Source organism: Peromyscus maniculatus, chromosome 21, assembly GCF_049852395.1.
Source record: "Peromyscus maniculatus bairdii isolate BWxNUB_F1_BW_parent chromosome 21, HU_Pman_BW_mat_3.1, whole genome shotgun sequence".
NCBI classification, from domain to species: Eukaryota; Metazoa; Chordata; class Mammalia; order Rodentia; family Cricetidae; genus Peromyscus; species Peromyscus maniculatus.
Window position 1 is genome coordinate 26,129,503 of NC_134872.1, and position 26,064 is coordinate 26,155,566.

At 50.9% G+C, this 26,064-nt stretch overlaps 1 protein-coding gene across 8 annotated transcripts in view; it reads left to right on the forward strand.

Annotated features, from left to right (window-relative positions):
* Positions 1-26,064, forward strand: part of Hk1 (hexokinase 1) — a 111,404-nt gene that overhangs the window by 65,656 nt on the left and 19,684 nt on the right. For all 8 annotated transcript variants that reach the window (XM_042266303.2, XM_076557175.1, XM_015990462.3 and 5 more), the window contains 7 exons: positions 7,824-7,972; positions 13,747-13,866; positions 16,981-17,076; positions 17,622-17,721; positions 17,845-18,028; positions 21,530-21,685; positions 23,516-23,749. In XM_042266303.2, coding sequence (XP_042122237.1) covers positions 7,824-7,972; positions 13,747-13,866; positions 16,981-17,076; positions 17,622-17,721; positions 17,845-18,028; positions 21,530-21,685; positions 23,516-23,749 — 1,039 coding nt within the window. The remainder of the gene's footprint in view (positions 1-7,823; positions 7,973-13,746; positions 13,867-16,980; positions 17,077-17,621; positions 17,722-17,844; positions 18,029-21,529; positions 21,686-23,515; positions 23,750-26,064) is intronic.

Below are 26,064 nucleotides of genomic sequence, written 5' to 3' on the forward strand. Positions count from 1 at the left end.
GAGATCCCCCTGCCTCTGCCTCCCAAGTGCTGAGATTAAAGGTGTGAGTTTTTTAATTTTTTAAAAATAATGTGTGTGAATGTTTTGTTGCAAGAATGTATGTGCACCATGTGCATGCTTGTGCCCTCTGAAGTCAGAAGAGGGCATCAAATGCCCTGGAATTGGAGTTAGGGATGGTGATGAGCCACCAGGTGGGTGATGGGAACAGAACCCGGGTCCTCTGCAAAGTCCAACACTCTGTATCTTCCAGCTCCCTTGGACATGTTTATTGGACAGTACTCCCCACAAAGTTCCTCTGAGTTGACTGTACCTCATTCCTGAGTCACAGGTTTCCCCCTGCCCCATTTAGTGCCAAGGATATTGTAGGTCTCGGTTAGCCTGGGAGCTGTGTGGGAGGCTGTAGATTCTTGGATGTTTGTTTCTCTCTTGTGGCTCATGGAAATGTTCTTTACAAAGGAGAAGCCATAAAACATTTCCTGGGAACATACAGGTGTACTATTACCTTCTTCCATGCAAAGCAGAATGATTTATAGCATATTTGGTCATATTTTTCCTTTCTTTCTTTCTTTCTTTCTTTCTTTCTTTCTTTCTTTCTTTCTTTCTTTCTTTCTTTCTTTCTTTCTTTCTCTCTCTCTCTCTCTCTCTCTCTCTCTCTCTCTCTTCTTTCCTTCCTTCCTTCCTTCCTTCCTTCCTTCCTTCCTTCCTTCCTTCCTTCTTCCTTCCTTCCTTCCTTCTTTCTTTCTTTCTTTTTTTTTTTTTTTTTTTTTTTTTTTTTTTTTTGTGGTTTTTCGAGACAGGGTTTCTCTGTGTAGCTTTGCGCCTTTCCTGGGACTCACTTGGTAGCCCAGGCTGGCCTCGAACTCACAGAGATCCGCCTGGCTCTGCCTCCCGAGTGCTGGGATTAAAGGCGTGCGCCACCACCGCCCGGCTCTTTCTTTCTTTTTAAATGAGATAAAGCCTTATGGAGACCAGGCTGGCCTTGAACTCTCAGTCCTCCTGCCTCAGACTCTCCAGAGGTAGGATTACAAGTTTGTGCCACCACACTCACAATGGTAACAGATACAATTTTTATGACAATTTCGTTATATTTCTTTTTTTTTTTTTTTTTTTTTTTTGGTTTTTTTGAGACAGGGTTTCTCTGTGTAGCTTTGCGCCTTTCCTGGAACTCACTTGGTAGCCCAGGCTGGCCTCGAACTCACAGAGATCCCCTGGCTCTGCCTCCCGAGTGCTGGGATTAAAGGCGTGCGCCACCACCGCCCGGCTATTTCTTTTTATTTTATGTACATTGGTGTTTTGCCTGCATGTCTGTCTGTGTGAGGGTGTCAGATCTTGGAGTGACTGACAGTTGTGAGCTGCCATGTGGGTGCTGGGAATTGAACCCGGGTCCTCTGAAAGAGCAGCCAGTGAGTGCTCTTAACTGCTGAGCCCTCTCTCCAGCCTGGTGATAGATGTTTTTGTGCCCTACATTCCACCAAGGAAAGAACACCTTCCTTTTTTTTTTTTTTTTTTTTTTTTTAAGTATTTATTTATCTGTTGAGGCAGGGTCTTACTACGTAGTCCTAACTGGCCTGGAACTCGCTGTGTAGACCAGGCTGGCCTTGAATTCACAGAGATCTGCCAGCCTCTCCCTCCCCAGTGCAGTGCTCGATTGAAAGCGAGTGCCACCACATGCGATCATTTCCTTTCTTTTTTTGAGTCGGAGTCTGATTAGCTCTGGCTGCCTGGTATCCGGCGATGGCTTGAAGTCCCAGGGGCTTGCGGGTCCCAGCTTTCGGAGCTGGTCCTGGTGGGGTTCAGGATGAAGATGGTCACTGGCGCTGGCTTGCTGTAGCTCACTGACAGAGCGGGGCCCGTCATGAAGGCGGTCTCTGTTTGCCGTGTATTCCAGCACAGGCCGGTGCTCAGAGACACCTGCCCTGTGTTTGCTTTCCATTATTCCCCGGCAATAATGACCATCGTCAGAAGGGAAGAGATGCCAGGCCCTTCAGAGTGGCCCTTCAGAGCGGTGCCTAATGAGCCTTCTCCCGAAGAGCGGCTCCCTCCCCGCAGTGCGGTGGGAAATGCTGGGAGGAGCTGGGGCAGGAGGCTTCCCCTGGAGTGGGAAGGCAGATCTGAGGCTAAAGCTGCAAAGAGGAAGTTGGAGGGAAGCCAGCAGCTGCTGGTGCAGGAAGCTGAACTGGAAGAAAGAGGAGGTAAAAAGAAAGAAAACCCAAAAGTAATGGAGAAGTCCCCAGCACTTTCACTGACTAGTTCCTCAGGATCTTGAAGTGACTTCATTCTCAGCCTCCGTTGTCTCTTCTGTGAAATGGGTGTGTGGGAGTTCGGTGCCTCACACCTATAATCCCAGCATGTGGGAAGGCTGAGGCAGGAGAATTGCCATGAGTTCCTCTCTTTAAAGAAATAATTAACTGGACTGAAAAAAAACTTAAATAAACAGGCAATGGAGGGCATGATTCTTCCTGCTCCGGCTGCCGTAAAAAGGCAGGATTAAGTGGCAGGGCTTCGGGACCTGTCGGGCACCATCCGAAGCATAGTGAGGTCTCCCAGCCTCGCCCTTCACTCTGGAGTTGGAGGGGAGGACCTTTCTAAGCAGCATTTCCTCTGGGGGAAGGGGGAAGTGGGTTTTAGAATTCACTGGTATTGCCATGTGGAAGGAGACAGGGAGAAGGTGAAACACAGCCAGCATTCTCTCGACTCCACCCCCTCCAAGCTGGGGCACTCGGGAAGTCGAGGCAGGGAGATCAGAAGTTCAGTGTCCTCTGCTGCTGCGTGTTCAAGAGAGAGCTGTGCTGTGTGTGACCTTGTCAGAGAGGAAGCGGGTGGAGAGGAGAGAGATGGGTAGATGGATCGATAGGCAGATGGATAGGTTAGATAAATTTTAGGCAGGCAGGCTAGTGCCTGACTATAATCCCAGCTATTTAGGTGGTTTAGGCAGGAGGATCCCGAGTCTGAGCTAAGGAAATGCCAGGCATCCAGCAGAGCTTACCAAATGCCCTGTGGCACTTACCTGAAGCCGGTTCTCTTTGTCCCTGGCCTGGCAGAATAAAAGAGCAAACAGACCTTGTGACTGAGGTCTGTGGGTTCCTGCGGAGCCAGCTCCTACACTCAGATGGTCTGCTGTCCCCCAGCCCTGTCTCCAATAAGCCCTGCTTATCATTTGCCCAGTTGAGGAAGGTAACACCTGTAGACATATTAAGAAAGAAAGAAGGAAAGAGAAAGAGAGAAAAAGAGACAACGAGCAATGAGTATTTGCTAGTCTGAGAAGGGAGGGGCTCCTGGCCACTGGTAGGACCAGTTTGCTGGGAGCTTTCTTTTCCATAAATTGTGGCATGGAGTTAATATTTTCCCAGCGTTTCCTGGGCTGTAAAAGTGATTTTCAAGTAGGTGTGGCAACCTCCCCCCCCCCCCCCCCCGCCGCAGCCACCACACAGCACACTTCAGATGGAGCCAGGGACACCCCAGGTAGGGAGGACCCTGCTTCAAGAGGGACCCCTTGGCAGGATCTCAGCAGCCACCTGTCAGGAACCTCTCAGTTCCATCGTCTTGTTTACAGTCATCCAGACACTGTCGTTTAGATGATTGTGAACTCTGTCCTGGCATGTCACGGTCATCCTTTCCGCTCTCACCTGAACTTCCTGGAACCTCGCTGGCTTGAGCCTGTTTCAAAGGCTGAGTGGAGATGGGGGTGAGCAGGACAGGGTGGGATGGGCCAGCCCAGGGTGCCCGACTTCTTCTCGGCCACCGTTACCTGGAGCTTCAATGACGGGAAACCTGCTTTCTTTTATATCTGAACATGAGACCCAGCTGGCAACTGAAAAATTTCCCAATTATAAGTTTATAATGAATCAAATATAAGCACATGTCCACTGTATAAAAGAGAATATACTGTATTTTGGTGGGAAAGAAACACTATTTCAAAAATAAAAATAAAGCCGGGTACGGTGGTATACAACCTTAATGCCCGCACTCAGGAGGCAGAGATGGGTGGATCTCTGAGTTTAAGGCCAGCTTGGTCTACTTAGAGAGTTCTGGGCCAGCCAGGGTTACACAGTAAGACCTTGTTTCAAAACAAAACAAAGTAAAAAACCAAAACAAATAAAACATACAGGGAGACAGAGACACACTTTCATGGTCAGTTGATTTTTGGCAGGGGAGCCAAGGCTATTCAGTGAGGGAAAAGAGAGTCTCCTCAGCCTGTGATGCCAGAACACTGAAGGTCCACAAAGAACCAAGTTGTGTCCTTACTTCATACCCTGTACAAAACATTAACTCCAAGTCAATCAAAGACGTAAGTGTAAGAGCTGGCACCATGAAACGCCTAAAGAAAAATAGATGTGAGCCTTTGTGACCTTGCTTTTGGCGGCTGGATTCTTACAACTTAAATTTATTTTATTTATTACTGTTGTGGAACTCTATGATGCACATACGGTGGTACGCACGTACTGTGGTAGTGTGTAGAGCTCAGAGGACAATTTTGTGGAGTTGGTTCTCCCCTCCCATCTTTATTGGGGGGGGGTATGGGAATTGAACTCAGCTCTTCAGGCTTGCTCAGAAAGTGCTTTACCCACCTCACCTGCCCTGTTGTTGTTGTGAGTGTGTGTGTGTGAATACATGTGGGAGAATGTCCACGCGTGTGTGGTGTTCGGGTGCTGTCGATCTTATTTTTTGGCATAGGGTCTTTCGTTGGTTTGGGACGTAACAAGTGGGCCAGGCTGGTTACAGTGAGCACCCAGGATCCACTGTCTACCTCCCCAGGGCTGGATTACAGGTGCTACTGCACCTGGCTTGTTTTTTTTTTTTAACCTGGGTTCTGGGGATTGAAGTTGGGTCCTCAGGCTGGCATGGCAAACACTTTATTGAGTTATCTATCTAGCCCACCCTTCCTTCCTTCCTTCCTTCCTCCTTCCTTCCTTCCTTCCCTTCCTCCCTTCCTCCCTTCTTCCTCCCTTCTTCCTTCTTTCCTTCCTCCCTCCCTCCCTCCCTCCCTCCCTCCCTCCCTCCCTCCCTCCCTCCCTTCCTTCCTTCCTTCCTTCCTTCCTTCCTTCCTTCCTGTGGTAGGAACTGAACTTACGTGGTGGCTGGAAAGAGAATGGCCCCCATAGGATCACATGTGTGAATACTTGATCCCCAGTTAGTGGAACTGTTTAGGAAGGATTAGGGGGTGTGGCCTTGTTAGAGGAGGTGTGTCACAGGGAATGGGCTTTGGCGTTTCAAAAGCCCACGCCAGGCCCAGCCTATGCTATCAGAAGATGCAAAACTCTCACCTACTACTCCAGTGCCACGCCTGTCTGCTTCTTGCCGTGATGACTGGCCCTCTGCAAGTGTAAGCCAGCCCCCAATTAAATGCTTTCTTTGGTAAGAGCTGCCTTGGTCATGGTGTCTCTGCACAGCAACAGAACAGTGACTAAGACGACCTCGGGCAAGCTAAGCAAACGCTCCACAATTAAGCTACATCCCTGGCCCTACTTATTAATTGATTAATGCCGTAGCATGCTTGTGGAGGTCAGAGGACAACTTCTGTGAGTCTTCTCGTTCCTTCTGCCTTTCCTTTGCTGCCTTGTACGCTCCAGGCTTGCCCACAGGCAGCCCCACCCCCACCCCCATCCATTCTCCAGTCTCTGCCTCCCAAGTGGCCGTAGGGGTAGGGATTATAGATGTTTACAGATGTGCACCACCATATCTGGCATTTTACATCAGTTTGGGGATTGAACTCAGATTGTCAAGCTTGGGTGACCAGTCCTTTTACCCCCATAGATCTGATGTAAAGACCTCTCCATGGGTTGGGGATTTAGCTCAGTGGTAGAGCACTTGCCTACCAAGCGCAAGGCCCTGGGTTCGGTCCTCAGCTCAAAAAAGACCCCTCCAATTTTGTGGGCAGACCTAACTCCGAAGCAGATATAGATGGGCAGGAAGTAGGTGGACGGTGCTCTAGCGTCAGCACTCATCAGAGAGCTGTGAGGGACCGCGGAAAGTGACGTCACACGTGTGTTCCTGAAGATACGGACAAACTAGAGAGTTCGTCCACCACAAATAAGACCAGAAAGTGATGCAGCCACGTGGTCAGACAGTGGCACTTTGACAAGCTAACCGTGCTTTACCAGGCGGTCTGAGTCCTGCCTGCACCTGAGAGACACGAAGGCGCGTGTCCACACACAAACCTGGGTGCCAGTGTGCCTAGCAGCGTTGATCCTACTAGCCCAAAGTGGGACCAGCCCACGTCGATCAGTCAATGAAGTGAAACGTGGTACCTGCAGACAGTGGGATAGTATTAACCACAACAAGAATGAGATGCTGGGAAACAGTACAGTGTAGAAGCGCATTAGAAACATTTTGCTAAGTGAAAAAAGCCAGTCACCAGGAACCATTTCTGTGAAATGCCCAGAACAGAGTTGTTTAATCCCATTTATTTATTTATTTATTTATTTATTTATTTATTTATTTATTCGCTCATTTATTTATTTATTTATTCACTCACTCATTCATTTATTTATTTAGTGGTTGTTTGTGGTGCTATGAATCAACCCCAGGGCCTCTTATATGCTGGGCAAGCACTTTACCACTGAGCTATATCCCCAACCTTTGGATTTTAAAAATATAATTAAAGAATTATTTAGATACTATTATTACACACACACACTCCAGACACACACACACACCTGTGTAGCCCAGGTTAGCTTCAAACTCACAAACCTTCTTCTGTCTTAGCCTTAGTGCTGGGATCACAGGCATGCACCACCATACTTGGCTCGAACCATACATTTTGAATGAAGGAACTGCGTGTTATGTGACTCAAATTGCAAACTCTGTGTGTGTGTGTGTGTGTGTGTGCGCGCGCGCACATGCATGCTATCCTTCTCAGGGTAAGTGAGGTGCCACCAGTCTGATATTGATAGCCATGGATATGAGGGCTGCTGGGACTTAGGGAGACAAGAGTGGCTGTCACTCCTGCCCTAGTAATCCAGGCTGCAGCATGGATGATATTACACTGAGTGAAAGCCACCAGTTACAAAAAGACAGTTTATGCCTGATTCCACCTATATGAAATGTCTAGAACGGACCCCTTTCAGACCATGCAGTGGCGGTTTCTAGGGTTGGGTGGGGATGAGGAATTACCGCTTAATGATTTCCAAGTCATGCTGGGTGATGTAAAAGTTTCGACAGAAGTGATGGTGGTTACTTAACCTTGCAAATGCCCTTAGTGACACTGAGCTGTGTACTCTAAAAACGACCCTAGTGCTAAGTTTCATATTGTGTATATCTTACCACAACAATGGAAGGAAAAAAAAAAAGAAAAACAACCCAAGGAGCTTTGGGCAAGCAGTGATTGACATCTGAGCCAACATGGAAGGAACCCAGGGCATAGGATGATGGATCTCAGCACAGGCTTTTCCTGTCCTGAAATACTGTTTAAGCTGGGTGTGGCGACACACACCTTTAATCCCTGCGGTTGGGAGGCTGAGGCGGCAGGGTTGGGAGACTGGGGTCATCTTCCGCTAAATAGCGATGTTGAGGCCAGCCTGGGCTACATGAGACCCCATCTCAACAAAGTAAGAAGCTAGTGTCGTGTGGGTGCAGTACTGCTGTTTAAATAGTCGAAGTAATCAGAGGAAGGTTGAATGGAGCTCTGTGCCTCGTTCAGCGCCTCTTCCTCTGCCCTGTGAGACCAGAGTCGCTCCAGCAGGGCCAAGCCAAGTGAGCGCGCTCTCTGCTGAAGACGCTGTATGGGCGGGCGGGAGAGACAGGGCTAGGCCCAAAGGGTGGATACTGCCCACGGCCTCCTCACACTTGGAGTCTGACATGACCCCTCTCTTCTCCCTTGTCAGAGAAGGGGGATTTCATCGCCCTGGATCTTGGCGGGTCTTCCTTTCGAATCCTACGGGTACAGGTGAATCACGAGAGGAACCAGAATGTCTACATGGAGTCTGAGGCCTACGAAACCCCAGAGAACATCGTGCATGGCAGTGGAAGCCAGGTGGGTCCTTGTTCCCCTCATCGGAGGCAGGCTTGATGGGACACTGTAAAGTCCATTGTAAAGGACTCCCGGGGGAGGGAGGAGGCTGCTGTGCGGGGCTGGCACACACCAACCATCTGGTGAACTGGTGGTGTGGGGGTGGGTGAAGGCTGTGGGGAGGGAGGCCCCGGGGCGCTGTTGCAAGTGCTTTTATTCCCAGAGGATCCTGGGTCGGTTCCTTGGCCCAGGTCTGGCCCACCCTTTGGGTAGACATGCCCCTCTCTCAGGCCACTGGCTTCTCCATCCACTCCCTGGAAGCCAGGCCCTGGGGAGAGGCCCCCAGCTCGGGGCATCGGGAGCTCCGCACCCTGACTTAATGGTGCGTACACACCCTTGGCACAGGAAGCAGACCCTGCAGGCTTTGCTTTGGAAATGGCCGTCCCTCCTCAACGCTCATACCCAAGGCTTCCCCTCCTTCCACGGGACCTTGAGCAGGGCCAGCCTTCCTGACCAAAGGACATGTGCACACCTGGAGAGGACCTGTTCTGTGATGTGTGGTGGGGGCCCTATCTCCCCAGGACCCTGAGACTAAGGTTCTGGCAATAGCCTCAGGTGTTTATTCATCTCTGGGTCCCCTGAGCCTTATGACACGGGGGTGCTCCATTACTCTGGTGGATGGACTCTTGTGAATGGGGGCTTGTGCCCCACCCACAGCCCACACCGGGGCTATGGTCTTGGTACCATTGGAAGCTTGCCAGATTTCTGCTGCGGAAGGTGTGCGTCCATAGCAAGGTTCCCCAAGTTCTCCACAGAAAGCTGTGGTTCTGGGGCGGACTGTGAGGTGAGGCCCCACGCCTTCTGTATAGGATCCCACTTGGTGCCCAAGTTACTGTGTGGGCGAGAGTTGGAACAACCCACCTCGATAAGAGCTGGTCCTGGCCCTGAGCTCTGCCTGCTGCTTGGATCCCGAGTGTTTCAGAGCACGTCACAGTGAGCGTGGAAGGAAGTGCTCTCTCCGGTGTGGGCAAGCCACCTTCCAGCCAGCCACGGAGGCAGGTGAGCCACATTAGGTGGTCCTGCCTCCATCACTGGGCTTCAGAGACTGGCCCCTTCAGCCCAAGTCCGCTGCTCGGGGGAAGGAGGTCTCCTACCCACGTGCCCATTGCCCGCTGCATGGCTTCTTTTCTGCAGGTAGCCAGCAACCTGTTTGGCGAGCCCGAACAAGTACCAGCTTGTCAGTGTTGTTTGTGGTCCTTGGGTTCAGCCACTGCTGAGGCTGCCAGTGTGCAGTGTGCGGACATCTCCTGGGGGCCTTGGCCTGGCCTTTCAGGAGCAGGGCTTGTTCAGGGGGTGCCTCCATCCCAGGGTACACTTCCTCAGGAATTCCCTTCCAGCCTGTGCCTTCAGGTCCCCTTCTTGTTCCCGGGATCATTTTGCCTCCTGCTGTTTGTTTTTTTTTTTTTTTTTTTTTTTTGTTGTTTTTTTTTTTGCTCCTTCTAAATCATCTAAAAAGACGACAATGGTGACGTGGTGTCTTACTTTATAGCACACACTGGTGCCATGCTTGTTGTGTGCAAGTGGCCGACGTAGAAACACTTTGTATTTAGTGACTCAAGGCAACCCTGTGGGGTGGGCATTCATTATGCCCATCTTATACGTGGGAGAGACCTAGCTCAGCTGCTTTAGTAGCCGCACAAATTCTGAGATTTCTGAGGTGGTCTCACCCCAGAACTTACAGTTTCGGCTACTGGGACTATTTTCTTTTTTTTTCTTTCATTTATTTGTTTATTTATTTTGAAACAAGGTTTCACTATGTAGCTCTGGCTGTCTTGGAAACTCACTTTGTAGTCCTGGCCAACCTCAAACTCAAAAGAGATCCGCCTGCTTCAGCCTTCCAGTGCTGAGATTAAAGGCGTGCGTTACTACACCCAGCAAGAAATTTAAATGCATATATGTGGCTTGGGTGAATGTATGCCACATATATGTAGGTGTAAATGCCCCCAAGAGGCCAGAAGAAGGCATTGGGTAGCCTCTGGAATTGGGGTTAACATATTGTGAGCTGCCTGATATGGATGCCGCCGACCCAACTTGGGTCCTCTGGAAGAGCAGCAAGTGGTGTTCTTAACCTCTGTCTTAGTTAGGGTTTCTATTGCTGTGAAGAGACATCATGACCACAGCAACTCTTATAAAGGAGAGCATTGAACTGGGCGGCTTACAGTTTCAGAGGTTTAGTCCATTATCATTGTGGTGCGACATGGTGGCATGCAGGCAGACATGGCGCTGGAGAGAAGCTGAGAGTCCTCCATCTTGATCCGAAGGCAACAGAAAGTGAACTGCACTTGGCTTAGCTTGAGCATAGGAGACCAGGAAGCCCCACCCCACAGAGACACACTTCCTCCAACAAGGCCACACCCACTCTGACAAAGCCACACCTCCTAATAGTGCCACTCACTGTGAGCCTATGGGGCCCAATTACATTCAAACTAGCACAACGTCTGAGGCTCCCTCTTTCTTAGATCCCTGTTTCTTAGTTTTTCTGATGATGAGGAAATGTGGCTGTGGACAGGAGCTTAGATCAGGGTGTGAGGGGAGCAGGGCGGAAAGACGGACAGGGCTGAAGCCCGAACATCTCCAGCGTTCTGGTGTGAGCAGTCGGCCGGTATCTCCTGAGATCTCTGACCTCTTCTATGGAGCTCTGTGCTGACCCAGGTCCTCATGTTACCCATGGAGCTGCTCAGACTCACAGGCGGTGGTGAACAGTAGAGGCTTGAGGGTCTGGATCCAGTGGGGTTCTCACCCTCTGTGATGTGTAGATGTTTTAAAATTGGATTTAAACCTTTCGTCTGAAATATTGTTAAGCTTAGAGATGAGCAGACGGTGTGTTCACCCTGCAGACCCCCCCCACTCAGTTTCTTTGTCTCCCCTCTCACCCACATGGTACCCCAAGAGCCTCCTACAGTTTTAAGTTTTATGATGTCAGAAGCTTCGTGCACCATTGTTAAAACATGACTTTAAAAAGTGATGGGGGACAGCTCAGTAGGAATTGTCCTTCTGCACAAACTTGAGGACCTGAGTTCTGATCCCAGCATTCACATTCAAAGCTGGGTGTGGCCGGGCGGTGGTGGCGCACACCTTTAATCCCAGCACTTGGGAGGCAGAGGCAGGTGGATCTCTCTGAGTTCAAGGCCAGCCTGGGCTACAGAGTGAGTTCCAGGAAAGGTGCCAAAGCTACACAGAGAAACCTTGTCTCGGGAAAACAAACAAACAAACAAACAAACAAACAAAACCACCACTGGCTGTGGCTGCCCAAATGGCTGTAACCCCAATACTGTCAGAAAGCAGAGACAGGATGGCCTGAGCTTTTTGGTTACCAGCCTAGCTCCAGATTCAATGAGAAATCTCTCAAGGTAATGAAACAGTGAGAGAGCCAACACTTGACATTGTCCTCTGGCCTCATTGGTGACACTGGGACACGCTTGTTGATACTCATGTGCATATACACCTTGTGTACACACACACACACACACACACACACACACACCACATTACTTAAATAGTTTTGATAATTTTGAATAATACTTAAAATTGTTGCTTTTTTAAAATTTTGTTTTGTTTTGCCATTATTTGCCCTGCTAGTCAGTTAAAGGACTAAGTGTGTGTGTGTGTGTGTGTGTGTGTGTGTGTGTGTGTGTGTGTGTGTACACACGCACGTGTGCACGCGGCCACAGTGGGAGTATGTGGAGGTCAGAGGACACTTTGTGAGAGTCTGTCCTTTCCTTCCATCATGTGGGTCCCAAGTGCTGAACTCACTTTACCAGTCTTGGTGGGGAGCACTGACCTGCTGAGCCATCTCATTGGCCCTAAAATGTTGGTTCATTTTAGCTAGCTCAGGCTGGCCTGGAACTTGCCATATAGTCCAGACTGGCCTCACACTCACTATCCTGCCTCTGCCTCCTGCGTGTGAGGTCACAAACATGAGTCACTACAGCTTCTGTGTGTATTTTTAAAATAATGAGCATGTTGTCAGGAAGGTGAGGAGGTGTCACTCATTCATTCATTCATTTATTTTGTGGTACTGGGTATTGAATCCAGGGTCTTGGGAAACTAGACAAGTGCTCCACCACTGAGTTACAACCCAAGCTCATTCCTTACCTTGTATTTCAGAAGACAGGGCCTCTCTCTAAGATGCTGAGCCTGGGCTGGAACTTACTGTGGCTCAGGCTGGCCTGAAACTCTGGCTCCTCCTCCTCCCTCAGCCTCCCGAGTGTTAGGACTATAGGTGTGCTCCAGTATACCCCGTGCGCCTCGGCCTTCTCAGCCGCTGTGAGGAGATGCATTTGGCTTGGTTTCAGGTGCTGCAGTGAACCCTTTCAGGCCCTCCTCCCTGCCCTTCCTGGACGACCCTTCTTCCTCCCTTCAGCTCACTTGGAACAGGAGTGCCTGGAGCCCCGGGTGCAGATGGCGGAGGCCTCAAGACTGACTTAGTAAAGGGCTTGTAGCCGCCTGAAATAGGTCACAGGAGGCTTAGCCCGGTTTCTCCGGAGAGGATGGTCACGTGTCTCTTCCGTCAGAGACACCGCTGCAGGGAAGCCTGAGTAATAGTGACTCAGGACCGAGGCTCCCAGAGTCCTCAGAATGGGCTGGGCGTTCCCTGACCCCAGCAGAGAGTCAGGTCCACTCTAAAGCTGGGTCAAGGTGACTCAGAGCCTTCGATCGACACCGTCCTCTTCTGGACTCTTAAGAAGCTCTGTGCCTGTGTTCATCTCTGTGCCATCAGCAGTGTGCATGCAGAAGCCAGGGAGCCCGGCTTCTGGGCGCTTTCCTAGTGGATTCCTGCAGTGTGTGTATTGCCTAATGAGTCAGCGCCAGCAAGCTTGCATGGCAATGCCGGATATACACTGGGATATTCATAGCATGGCGTGTTCACGCCGTAGTACAGTGATGAACAGGGACAGTCCCCAAAGATACATGGGTAACCCAGGACAAAGACAGCAGGGAGCACTCCCAGCTCCATTTCCATTTATACACGAGAGTGTTAGAAATCGGGGTGGCAGGAGTGACCCCAGAGCCATGAAGGTAGCATCTGGGTTTTTATCGTTGTTATGGTTTAAGGCAGGGTTTCACTCCATTGCCCACCTTGGCCTTGACCTCGAGGCAATCCTCTTGCCTCAGACTCCAGCGTGCCGGAATTGTAGCCATGAGCTACCGTGTCTCGCTTGTCACGTGGGTTTTGGTGTTGTTCTGTATCTTTGGGGGTTAGGCCCTGGGGATCAGACAAGGGCCTTGTGGCTAGACAAGCGCCGTACACTGCTCCATACCCCCAGCCCCGTTTGTATTCCTCGATGTGGGTATCGGCGATGGGGCAGGTGCAGCCTGTGAGAGCCCTGCGATCTCCACACTTAGGGTTCGTGCATTTCAGGGGTGCTCATCTTTCCTTCAGTAGGTAAAGCGAAAGCACAATGCTTTGACGGTTGTTCAGCCATGGAGCTGCCTGAGGAGCTCCAGGGTCGGCCTTGGGAGTGGCCAGGCCACTCCTCCTGGACAGCTCATGGAGACCCCTGGCCAGTGGGTCACGGAAGACTCTTGGCTGATTCTCCCTCTGTGTTTCTGATTTTCCTTCAGTGCCTAGATGATCAGTGTCAGTGACTTCTGAGAGGGCTGGAGGTGTTCTGTGAGAGCTGTGTTCGCCGGCACACGCGCACAAGTGCACGCACGCACGCACGCACACATTATGTGATCTGAAGCAGAGTCCTCTCTCCGCCCCCAATCTGATGTCCCTCCTTTGTGCCTTCTAGCTTTTCGATCATGTCGCTGAGTGCCTGGGGGACTTCATGGAGAAAAGGAAGATCAAGGACAAGAAATTACCTGTGGGATTCACGTTTTCTTTCCCCTGCCGGCAATCCAAAATAGACGAGGTAAGGATGCCTTGGGGGACAGTTGGGTTCAGAGGATGACAGTTGCTTGTGGGTGACTCATATGCCTCATGGTTTTGGCATCCTTTGCCAAAATTAACGTGAGGTTGTGGTGACATGTTTCTTCTTACCCTTCTTTTCGCCTACCACCCCCACCCCGGACCTCTTCTGAGGGGTCTACTGTATCCCAGGCTGCTCTCTGGAGAATAGCCTGGGATGACTTTGAACTCATGGTTCTCCTTCCTAAGCACCACCCTGCCTGGTTCATGTGGTGCTGGGGATTGAACCCCGAATCTAGTGCGTGCCGGGCAGGCGCTCTGCTAGCTCAGCCGTATCTCCAGCCTGTTCCGTTGATCAGTTACTTCAGTTGCTGGTGCATTTTTAGAGACCAACTATGGTACTTACAGCCACCAGGTAGAGGGAGCCATTGAAAAAACTCTCATAAGTGAGCAAGGTAGACAAGCTTAATAGCTGTGGAGAGAAGGGGGGGAAATTCTTCCTTGGGGTTGAAGTGTGTTTACCTGGAAGCCACATGGCGACCGCGAGTCTGGGCAGGTGCTGCGCCTCAGGAATCAGGCTGGCTTCAGCCTGAAGAGAAACCTTTGGTTTCCTTGTCGAGCTCCCAGGTGACTGAGTTGTCACAGAGTCATCCTTATTGTCATTTATTCATTCATGCGTCTGTTTGGCAAGGATGCACTCAGCTCTACCCTGTGGTGAAACCGTTCCTCAGAGAGCTACGGAGATGTGGAAAGAGCAGGCGGAGACTGTTCTTGCCTATGTGAAGGGACAGAACAACCCTCCCACCACACACACACACACACACACACACACACACACACACACACACACACCTACACCTCCCAGCCCTTCCTCAAAGCTTGCCACTGCGTGATAGCGTGGGAGGAAGGTCCGAAGGCCCCCAAGATGCCAAAGCTGTAGATCATGCTGAACTGTGTATGTGTGTATGGTTTTTGCTTATACATTCACACGCCTGATAAAGTTTAGTTTGTGCATTAGGCACGTTACGAGATTAATAACTATAACTAACGATGGAGCAGTTCTAACCGTTCACTACAGTAAGAGTTATGTGAAGATATGTTCTCAAAATACCTAATTGCCGGGCCGAGATGCCACTCAGTTCAGTGCTTGCCTCATGTGCAGGAAGCCCTGCGTTTGATCCCCAGCACTACATACACCCAGTATGATGGTGCATGCCTGTAGTTCCAACACAGCCGTAACCCAGTACTTGGGAGGTGGAGGCAGGAGGACCAGAGAGGCTCCAGGTCATCCTCAGCTCCATAGCAAGTTCAAAGCCAAAGTGGGACACATAAGACCCTGTCTCAAAAAGTCAGTTCCTCTTTGAGACCTGGCAGTTGGTCTAATAACCGAGATGGCCACTCAGTGGCCAACATGATGACTGAGTGTTTATTTATTTATTTTTTTTTGGGGGGGGGGTTTCGAGACAGGATTTCTCTGTGTAGCTTTGCACCTTTCCTGGGACTCACTTGGTAGCCCAGGCTGGCCTCGAACTCACAGAGATCCGCCTGCCTCTGCCTCCCAAGTGCTGGGATTAAAGGCGTGCGCCACCACCGCCCGGCGACTGAGTGTTTAATAGGCACTGTGCCAGGCCCTGAGAGAGAATGGCTAGCGGATATGACCTGGCCTCCAGAAAGCAGTCTTTGAAGGGGAGAGGAAGGTGTGGCAGGAGGGACATCCTCCTGGGAACAGGGGCCTGCAGGATGGAACAGATGTGGGGGCGGGGCCTTGTGGGCAGAGGAGGTGCCAAAAGTGTGGCTTGTTTACCAACCCTGACCCCCAATGAGGGGGGATGGGGTTCAAGGCTATAGCCTCCATTGCCCAAATCCAGACCAACTCCATTAATCTCAATGTACAGAATGCTCCACAGAGGATCGAGAGAACCGCCCACCAGGAAGTGGGTGGGAGCTTGAGAAAGGACTGGGTCTCTCGTCAGCCGAGTCCATGTTCTTCCCACAATAATACCACGTTTGTTTCATTAGAGGCTGAAGGGAAGAAAACGCTGCCCCCCCCCCAGGTCATTTCCAATGCCGGGCTCAGTCACAGTTGCCCCAGAGTGGAGGTTCACCCACTCCTCTGCAGCCGGTCGCCTGCATGGCTCTCCGAGTACATGGCTCTCCGAGCGAGGTCAGGGCTCCTCTTCTTTGTGTAAGCCCTGGGAGTCGGGCAGAGCCTGGCGACGATCATCCCAAACCTGCTGTCTATAGCAGCCTTCCCCGCCGAGAAAAGAAGAGCCAAATAGAACTCTTTTATTTCCATTTTTTATTTTTTTATTTCTTTTAAAGGCCATGTGTAAAAACCACCTTGACACAATACAAAGCGTATGGCAAAGCTAAGTCCCGACTCCACGCACACTCCTGGGAACTTAGCCTTGCCTGCCTCTCTCCTGCTGGTTGTCGCTCTGTGAACATCCAGACCGAGATGAGCATCATACTGTACGATGGGGGATGCATCACGTACAGATGGGGGTGGAGGTCCCTCCAAGTACCCTTAGCTGCTGAGGCTTCTCTCCATCCAGCTCTTTCTGAATGGGGCCTGGCTGACATCAGGTTCAATTCCCAGCATCCACACGCTGGCTCACAGTTGTCTGTAACTCCGGTTCCAGGTGATCCAACACCCTCACACAGACATACATGCAGGCAAAACACCAACGCACATAAAATGAATAAATCCGTGCCTGGCGGTGGCACACACCTTTAATCCCAGCACTCGGGAGGCAGAGGCCGGCGGTTCTCTGAATTCAGAGGCTAGCCTGTTCTACAAAATGAGTTCCAGGACAGGCTTTTCAAAGCTGCACAGAGAAACCCTGTCTCAAAAAAAACCCAAAAACCAAAACCAAACCAAAACAAAACAAAAAACAAAACAAAAAAAAAATCATTTTTTAAAAGTTCTCCCAGAGAAACCCATTAAGTGGATAGACAGGTGGTGGATCAAACTCACTCTGGCTCCGATGTGACTTGGTAGAGGCCACCTGTCACTGAAGTGTGTCTACTTTGTCCCTGTGCTGGGCTGAGTAGCCCCCAAGGCCTGGGGATGCCAAGGCTCTCTGCTCTGATGCCACGTTTCCACTCTTGTTCGCAGGCTGTCCTGATCACGTGGACAAAGAAGTTCAAAGCCAGTGGCGTGGAAGGAACAGATGTGGTCAAGCTGCTGAATAAGGCCATTAAGAAGCGAGGGGTAATTTCTCTTGGGTTGTGCAGAGTCGGGTATGGCGGGAATCTCCATCTTAAAATGGCTTACCGCTGCCTCGTGTTGCTGGGAGGGGAGGGGCACAGACGAGCTGTGCTCTGAACACCCCGACAGGGGACCAAGTGAGAATCCCAGCCCAGAGGAGTAGGTTAGATGTGAACTCCCAGAAATGCCACCAAAGGTGGCCTGCAGCGGAGACCCTCCAGCCAGAACCTGCATGAATTAGCGCTTGAAGGGGCTGCCCTCTGTGGATCTTCTGGTTCTCCATTGGAGGTTTGCAGAGGAATGTAGAGGAAAATTCACCCCCCAAAGAATCCTGAGCCAGATAATTAAGGGGACCTTGCATTTTCCATAACGTAATCACTGTTCTCTAACCCAGTTAATTGAGTTCTGGCCACAGTGAAGCCAGCGCCGCCCACTAGCTTGGTGACATGTGAGAATCGGAGCATGCCTGCCAAGCTTATCTCTGAGGGTGGGATTTCGGCACCCCTCCGGGAGCTGATGGTGACCTTCTCTTCGTTATTGGTCCCCAGGACTATGACGCTAACATTGTGGCTGTGGTGAATGACACGGTGGGGACCATGATGACCTGCGGCTACGACGACCAACAGTGTGAAGTTGGCCTGATCATTGGTAGGGCGCCCCGCCCCTCCCCGAGCTCCGCCCCTCCCCTCCCCGAGCTCCGCCCCTTGTTCAGCCCACGAGGTACCCTCCCCTTCCACGTGTGGTCCCAGCGTCCCGCCTTGTCTCTCCTAGGCACTGGCTCCAACGCTTGCTACATGGAGGAGCTGCGACACATTGACCTGGTGGAAGGGGACGAGGGAAGGATGTGCATCAACACCGAGTGGGGGGCCTTCGGGGACGACGGGTCCCTGGAAGACATCCGAACCGAGTTTGACAGAGAGTTAGACCGGGGATCCCTCAACCCCGGGAAGCAGTTGTGAGTAGACTTTCTCTTCTAGCTACGTATCTGACTTAGGAAGCACTTAGCAAAAGACTGGAGGGTCGATGGGAAAGCCATAAAGCCAGGTCGTCACCAATGCTGTCACCCATTGGATTTATTTATTTTTTTGTCACACTGGTATAGTTCCAACAGTCTCTGGCATGCCAGGTAAATACTCTACCACTGAGCCATATCTTCAGCCTTTAAATTGTTTTTTTTTTTCTTTATTTGGAAACAGAGTCTTATTAAGTTGCCTAGGTTGGTCTTGAACTTACAGCCCTCCAGTCTCAGCCTCCTGAGTAGCTGAGATGACAGGCTTGCACTAGCAGATTTGCACGATTGGACTGCTGCTTCTTGCGTGGTTAGATGCGCGGCTGTGGAGGACATACCTTTAAAGGCAAGGTGGCTTAGTAGATAAAGGGGCTGGCTTCGTGTGTAAGCCTTGACAGCTTCCGATCCACCCCTGGATCCCATGGAGAAGCAGGAGAACCACAGCCGCAGAGCTGTTCTCTGATCTCCACGTGTGTCGTGGCACGTGCGCCCATGAACACACAAACGTGCACACACATACACAATTATATATATATATATATATATATATATATATATATATATATATATATATATATAAAATTTTAATTTTAATTTAGGGCTGGAGAGATAGTTCTGTGGTTACAAGCACTGACTGCTCTTCCAGAAGACCTAAGTTCAATTCCCAACACTCATATGGCAGCCCATAACCATCTATAACTCCAGTTCCGGGAGATCTGACACCCTTTTCTGACCTCCACAGGTGCCGAGCACACACAGATATACAGGCAGACAAAACACCCAACCATGTAAAGTAATGGAATAATTAAAAATATTAGAGTCAGGCGGTGGTGGCGCATACCTTTAATCCCAGCACTCAGGAGGCAGGAGCAGGCGGATCTCTGTGAGTTCGAGGCCAGCCTGGGCTGTAGAGTGAGTTCTAGGAAAGGCGCAGCTATACAGAGAAACCCTGTCTCAAAAAACCAAAAAAACCAAAAAAACCAAAAAAACCAAAAAAACCAAAAAAAAAAAAAAAAAAGTTAAATAACATTTTTTTCTGTTTGATCACCTTATGATTGGGACTAGGGATGTAGCTCAGTTGGTAGGGTGCTTACCAGGCATGAGTGAGGCCCTGGGCTCCATCCCTAGCAAGGCCATAAACTGGGTGCAGTGATACATGTCTACAATCCCATCATCGGGAGGTGTTAGAAGAGGACCAGAAGTTCAAGGTCATCCTGTGCTAATATCCTGTGTTCAAGGACAGCCTAGGCTATGGTGAGACCCCATCTCAAATGCATATAAAAGTAGCTCAGGAAGTACCAGACACAGGCAAGGTTCTAAGGGCGCAGTAGCCAGATTTCACGGTCATGACCTACCTGTATGAGCACGCGTCCTGGGCAGAACCTTGCAGGAAGGCCTTGCCTTGCCATTACACAGATGGGAAAGCCGAGGCCTTGACGGGTGCAGCGGCAGCGTCGGGCCCCCGCCTGCCCCTCCGCCAGCTCAGGGATTCCAGCCTAGACTCCACAGGGCTCTTCCCACAGGAGCCTGGGCAGTGGCTGAGCAGCCAGGCCACAGAGGGAGCTTTCCTGCCAGGGAGCATCCACTCTCTGGAGCTGGGTGGGCCCGCCCGCCCAGGCCCATCAGGAATGGCGGGGAACAATGGAGACTGTGTTTGGAAGGAGGCTGCGTGCTGTGCTGACAGGCCAGGGCCGGGCGCTCGAGGGCCCGGCAGCATCTTTGGCTACTGGATGGCTCTGACTGGAACAGATTGTTTTGCTGTCTCGCTGCCAGCTCTGGGAGTGCCAGCCAGCCAGCCACCCACCCTTAAGAGGGGAGGCCTCTGATCTGCTCGACTGAGGGGCTCCTTCCAGTCCCTGACCAGCCATACTGGGGTCTGAGTCCGACTCAAATATGCTATTAGGCCCCGGGAGCCCCCCGAACCGAGTCTTCTGATTGGCACGTTTTAGCCTCCGTCCACAGGCTCCCCTACGGTGCGTGGACCAGAGAGGTTGCTTCAGATATGACGTCATACCTCTCGCCACGTTCACTGTGGGGTTGGCCCCTTCCTGAATTTGGCCAGAGCGGTGGGGTGAGCTGATTGGCCTTCAGCTCCTCGGAGCCTATCCCCGGATGGTAGGGTGAGGCCACTAGGGAAGGCGTGTGTATTCCTCAACAGCAAAGCCTGATCCTTAGCGGGCACAGGATGAAATGAGGGGCTGGGGATGCAGCGGCGTTGACGCAGTGCTTGCCTAACACGAGCGCACAGCCCTGAATCAGAACCCCAGTACTTGTATAAACTAGACTTCATGGGACACACCTATAATCCCAGCCCTCACAAAGTGGAGACAGGAGAATCAGAAACTCAAGATCATCCTTTGCTACACAGATCAAGCTTAAGACCAGCCTGGCTTTGTAAGAATTTGTCTCCAAAACAAACAAACAAACCATCAGACGTAGAGATAGACATCTGAGTCGATCTGAGCTACTTACCAGCTCCAGGTCTCACTCAGCGCCTGCACCCTGAAAGTGAAGATTTAGGGCTGCAGGCTAAAGGGACTAAAGTCCAAAGCCAGATCTGCTCTTGCTGTTCTTCCATGGACAGGTGAATTGATCTCTCTGAGCTTCCGCTTCCCCACACTAGAATGATTCCCCAGGCCCCCATGTCATTTATTGGGAAGCTTCCAGGCGATCGTGCACTGAAGTCCTTCAGTGCCGTCCCTGACACCTGTCTTCTCATCTTCATCGGCAACGCCATCTTCACCATCATCAAGTACCAAGGCTGGGATCAACAAAGGCACAGGGGCTGGGGCGATGGTTCAGCAGTTAAGAGTGTATGTATAGTGCTCTTGCAGAGGACCCGAGTTCAGGTCCCAGGATCCCTGTCGGGCGCCTCAAAAACTACCCTCTGTGGGCACATATACTCCGGCCCACAGACCACACACACACACACACACACAAAACACATAATAATTTTAAAAAAATTATCCAAAAAACAAATGCACCGATAGCCTCTTTCCCCGTGGAGAACAGATTCCCGTATCCTCCAGAAGAAGACATTTTTTCCTCTTCTGAGCCAGGCACTTCCGGGCTTCCTCCATCCCGGAAGGCTGTCTGCCAGAGTGATGGGAAGGACAGTCATGTCAGGGGTGACCCCTTCGTTTGTGTGGGGCCCTTCTTCTCACCTGCCACCCTTAATCTAAATTCTCACAGTCCTCTTCCTCCAGGCAGCCTTCCTCGCCTGTCCCAGCCCCCGAAGCGTTTTTTCCTGGGTGGCCACCCTGTCTAGAGTCAGCGTCTGAATCACACAAGTGACATTCCTACCATGGAGACTGGGAGCCTGAGAGATGCAACGGATCCCCTCTGCTTTTCTGCTGCCCCCTCCGTGAATGCTGACCCCGCCGGCGGCCGCGGCAGCAGCGTTAGAACAGAGGGTACCTAATGATACCAATGGACTCCCCCCTGCAGGTTCGAGAAGATGGTCAGCGGCTTGTACATGGGGGAGCTGGTCCGGCTGATCCTGGTGAAGATGGCCAAGGAAGGCCTCTTGTTTGAAGGGCGCATCACTCCAGAGCTGCTCACGAGGGGCAAGTTCAACACTAGTGACGTGTCAGCCATTGAAAAGTAGGTACCATCTGGGGGGTTGGGGGGAAGGGCGGGGGGCGGGATGGACTGCCACCTCTTGAGACCATGTATCGGGGCAGCTTTTCCCCAAGCATCGGGCTATCTGGATCCATCTCCCCTCACCCTCAGGCGGCCTCTCCAGCTGGTTCCCTGCACGAGCTTTCTGGTACGGTCTTTAAGAAACAGCCTGGGGGCTATCGAGATGCTCAGCGGCTTCAGTGCCCAGCACCCACATGGCAGCTCACCATCATCTATCTCTATTTCCAGGGGACCAACTTCTGGCCTCTGTAGGCACCAGGCATGCGTGTGGTGCACCCAAAACACCCACAGACATAAACATAAATAAATCTTAAAAAGAAAAAAAGTAGTAACTTAGCACAAGTGTTTTATGGATGATTTTCTTGTGTAGTTTCAAAAACAGTGCCCTCCTCACCTTCACGCATCCCACACGAAAACACATATCACACACATACATCACACACACACACACACACATACACATATACACCACACACTCACACATACACCACACTCACACATACACCACACTCACTCACTACACGTTCACCTCCAACTCCCTCCTCTCTGGGTAAGATTCAATTCAAGGAAGCAGCTGATTCCAGTGTTGAACAAGGGACTGGCCAGACCTGGGCCTGGATTCTTAGAATTCCCTCTTGGTACATACATCATGACCTTTCCCAAACTGTCTTCCAGGGAACCTAGAGGCATCCACTCAATGACTGGATGGTTCTGTGGGAGATACTAGTTTGTAGTATTTATTAACTAGAATGCTAAAGGGCCCTGATCACTGTGATTAACCCAACATTCCCCAAAGTTTCTTTTGAGCCCAAACTGCCTCCCTGATCTTGCTGTTCCCTGTTGTCCATCCCCCCATGAGTTACCTGCAGTGTGCCCTCACTGTGTGTGCCCTCACTGTGTGTGCCCTCACTGTGTGTGCCCTCACTGTGTGTGCCCTCACTGTGTGTGCCCTCACTGTGTGTGCCCTCACTGGTCCCAGGAAATTCACATCAGGCCAGTGGAGCTCTGCTTTGGCCCTGACAGGTTAAGCATAGCCGTCTCTGTGGTTAAAGAAAGAGGCTTCCAGGAGGGCGAGAGCTTTCCTGGACCCATGCTCTGCTTAAGGGCGTGCGTTGGACTTTGTCATGGGTCATTCTCTTTCAGCCCCAGTCCCGAGATTCCATGTGTGTGCTGTAACTTAATTTCAGAGCCATTGGCTAAGTCCAGAAGTGCCTGCCTTATTCATCTTGGCCGGTTTCTGCCATTGGGTCTTTGGTTAGTGAGAACCAGTACTGCAATGAGAGAGAGAGAGAGAGAGAGAGAGAGAGAGAGAGAGAGAGAGAGAGAGAAGAGAATTTTAAAACCTAACAGCAAATCTATACAGAATCCTCTGAATGAAATAAAACCAACAAAAGATATACAAAACATGTACGCAGAAAATTAGAATTTTATAGGAAACATCTGGACATATATGTAAGCAACTCAGATCCTCCATGAGGGGAGGTTCCCCTTCACCATGAGCATCAACTCCCCGGGCAGAAACAGCTCTTTCTCTCCACTTGCTCACAGGCCACATGCGCGGTCTCCCCTCTCCGCGGCTGGGCATGACATGCCTGGCCTGGTGGTGTTTCCCCCCCAGCCAGCTGTTCCTTGTGCACGGGCACCCGGCCCAGGCATTCCGCGGTGCCCCTCCCACGCCGGGCTGCACGGTGGGTCCTGCCCTCCCGCAGCTCTGCCTTCCCAACTCTGGTGCTTGCTCTCCGCAGCCTGGCATGGTCCCGAACTCATAAAGTGTGACCTCTCACCTCCCAGGAATAAGGAAGGCATTCAAAATGCCAAGGAAATCTTAACCCGCCTGGGAGTGGAGCCATCTGACGATGACTGTGTTTCGGTCCAGCACGTATGCACCATCGTCTCCTTCCGTTCCGCCAACCTGGTGGCCGCCACCCTCGGGGCCATCCTGAACCGCCTGCGTGACAACAAGGGTACCGCCAGGCTCCGGACCACGGTCGGTGTGGACGGTTCTCTCTACAAGACGCATCCACAGTAAGTCCACCACCCGACGCTGCATTTGTTAGTTCCGCCATCCGAGCGAGACCACGGCCCTTCTCCCGAGGGCAGACTTGTGCACCCACCCAGCACGTGGTCTGGGAGATAAGACAGTCAGTGCCTGGTTCTGGGAAGCAAGGCTAAGCGTTGCTCATCGGGGACAGCCCGCCCTCGGTGCCTTGTCACGCGCGGCTTCTGCAGTCCACGTTGGTCTCTTTTTTTTTTTTTTTTTTTTTTTTTTTGGTTTTTCAAGACAGGGTTTCTCTGTGTAGCTTTGCGCCTTTCCTGGAACTCACTTGGTAGCCCAGGCTGGCCTCGAACTCACAGAGATCCGCCTGCCTCTGCCTCCCGAGTGCTGGGATTAAAGGCGTGCGCCACCACCGCCCGGCTCCACGTTGGTCTCTTATTTCCCAAGGTGAGATAGAGTGTGTGTGTGGGGGGTGTTGCCCCTACTTTTGCCCCCAGGCTACTCTTGATCGTGGAGAAATGAGGAATATGTAGATAGAAATATAGAGGAGAGAGACAGATAGAAACACAGGACAGCCTCGGGAGGACCTGGGTCAAAACCCACCGCCCCCTCTGTCTTTACTAAAGGGCTTTAAAGGAATGCCAAGGGGTGGAGCAAAAGACCTTCCCCCAGCACAGCCAAGTGCAGACCTTCCCAGACACCTGGTGACCATGCACATGGTCAAGCCATCCCCTAATGCAGCCCTGCTGTGTAAAGCAAATTCAGATCTCACTAGGAAGCCTTTGTGGGCTCCCACAATAGAGATTTCTCCAGACGGGAATGTGAGGTGCAGTGTGTCTGCAGCCTGGCTGCATTGTATCCAGAGGGACTTCATCCCCCTTAGAACTGGAACTTGGGCCAGGCCATGGTGGCACATGCTTTTAGTCCCAGCACTTGGGAGGCAGAGGCAGGCAGATCTCTGTGAGTTCGAGGCCAGCCTGGTCTACAGAGTGAGATCCAGGACAGCCAAGCTCCATAGAGAAACTCTGTCTTAAAAAGAAAAAAAAAAGCCGGGCGGTGGTGGTGCACGCCTTTAATCTCAGCACTCAGGAGGCAGAGGCAGGTGGATCTCTGTGATCACTGGGCTACCAAGTGAGTTCCAGGAAAGGCACAAAGCTACACAGAGAAACCCTGTCTTGAAAAACCAAAAAGAAAGAAAAAGAAAAAAAGAAAACTGGAACTTGGTCATAGGAGAGGTGGCATCATTTTTGTTGTTATTGATGATGGTATTGTTGTTGTTATTATTATTATTACTGGCTTTTTGAGACAGAGTCTCATGTAGCCCTGGCTGCCCTTAAACTTGCTATGTGGCAGAGGCTGGCCTTGAACTCCTGACCCTCTGTCCTATGCCTCCAGAATGCTAAGATTATAGGTATGTGTTGCCAAGGCAGGTGTCATCTGTGTTCTTGTTTCAGAAGCCTTTGATGAACTCCATCAGCCCCTCAGACACTGCTGCTTTAAACGGGCACATGTCCACTCTTGGCTTCTGAGAGCCAGAGAGAGAGTAGTTGGAAGAAATCTCTATAGATCGGGACAGGCTTTCCTATTAAGCTGCCTTCTTGCCTGTTGATTGTGCTGGCCCCTCTGAGTGTCAGAAGTCTCCCTGGCCATTGAAAATGTGGTGGAAACTTTTTAAACAGCTGAAAGTGTTTAAATTCTAAGTCCATGCTGGATTTTAACAACCTCTGCCTATGGCATGGTTTTTGTTTTGAGCGTAGGACCTAAGCTCATGCATGCACGCCTTTACATCGCCCGATGAAGATTCTCAGCCTTTCACCAGGGATGCTTGTACAAATGCTGCTTTCTGTTGAAGTATTCTGGGGTGCTGTGGGGGCCAGAGCATTGGGCTAGTCAGGTGACTGTCTCTTCTGAGTTCACAATTTTGTTATTTTTCGTATGTTAAAGATATTGGGGGCTGGAGAGATGGATCAGAGGCTAAGAGCACTGGCTGCTCTTCCAGAGGTCCTGAGTTCAGTTCCCAGCAACCACATGGTGGCTCACAACCACCTGTAATGAGATCTGGCGCCCTCTTCTGGCCTGCAGTCATACATGCTGTATACATAATAAATAAATAAATCTTTAAAAAAAAAAGAAAAAGAAAAAAAGAAAAATTAAAAAAAACTTTCTAAAAAAAAAAAAGATATTGGAAAAAGAAAATTAACCATTCCGTTCTTTATCCTTTTCTTTTTGGGCCCCTTGAGAAGTGGACTCTCATTGTCGGCCAAGCAGTCCCTGAATGTAGGCTTCAAGCAGTCCCTTCCGCCTCTGCTGCTGAGTAACTGGGACCACAGGTCTGCGCTGCTGT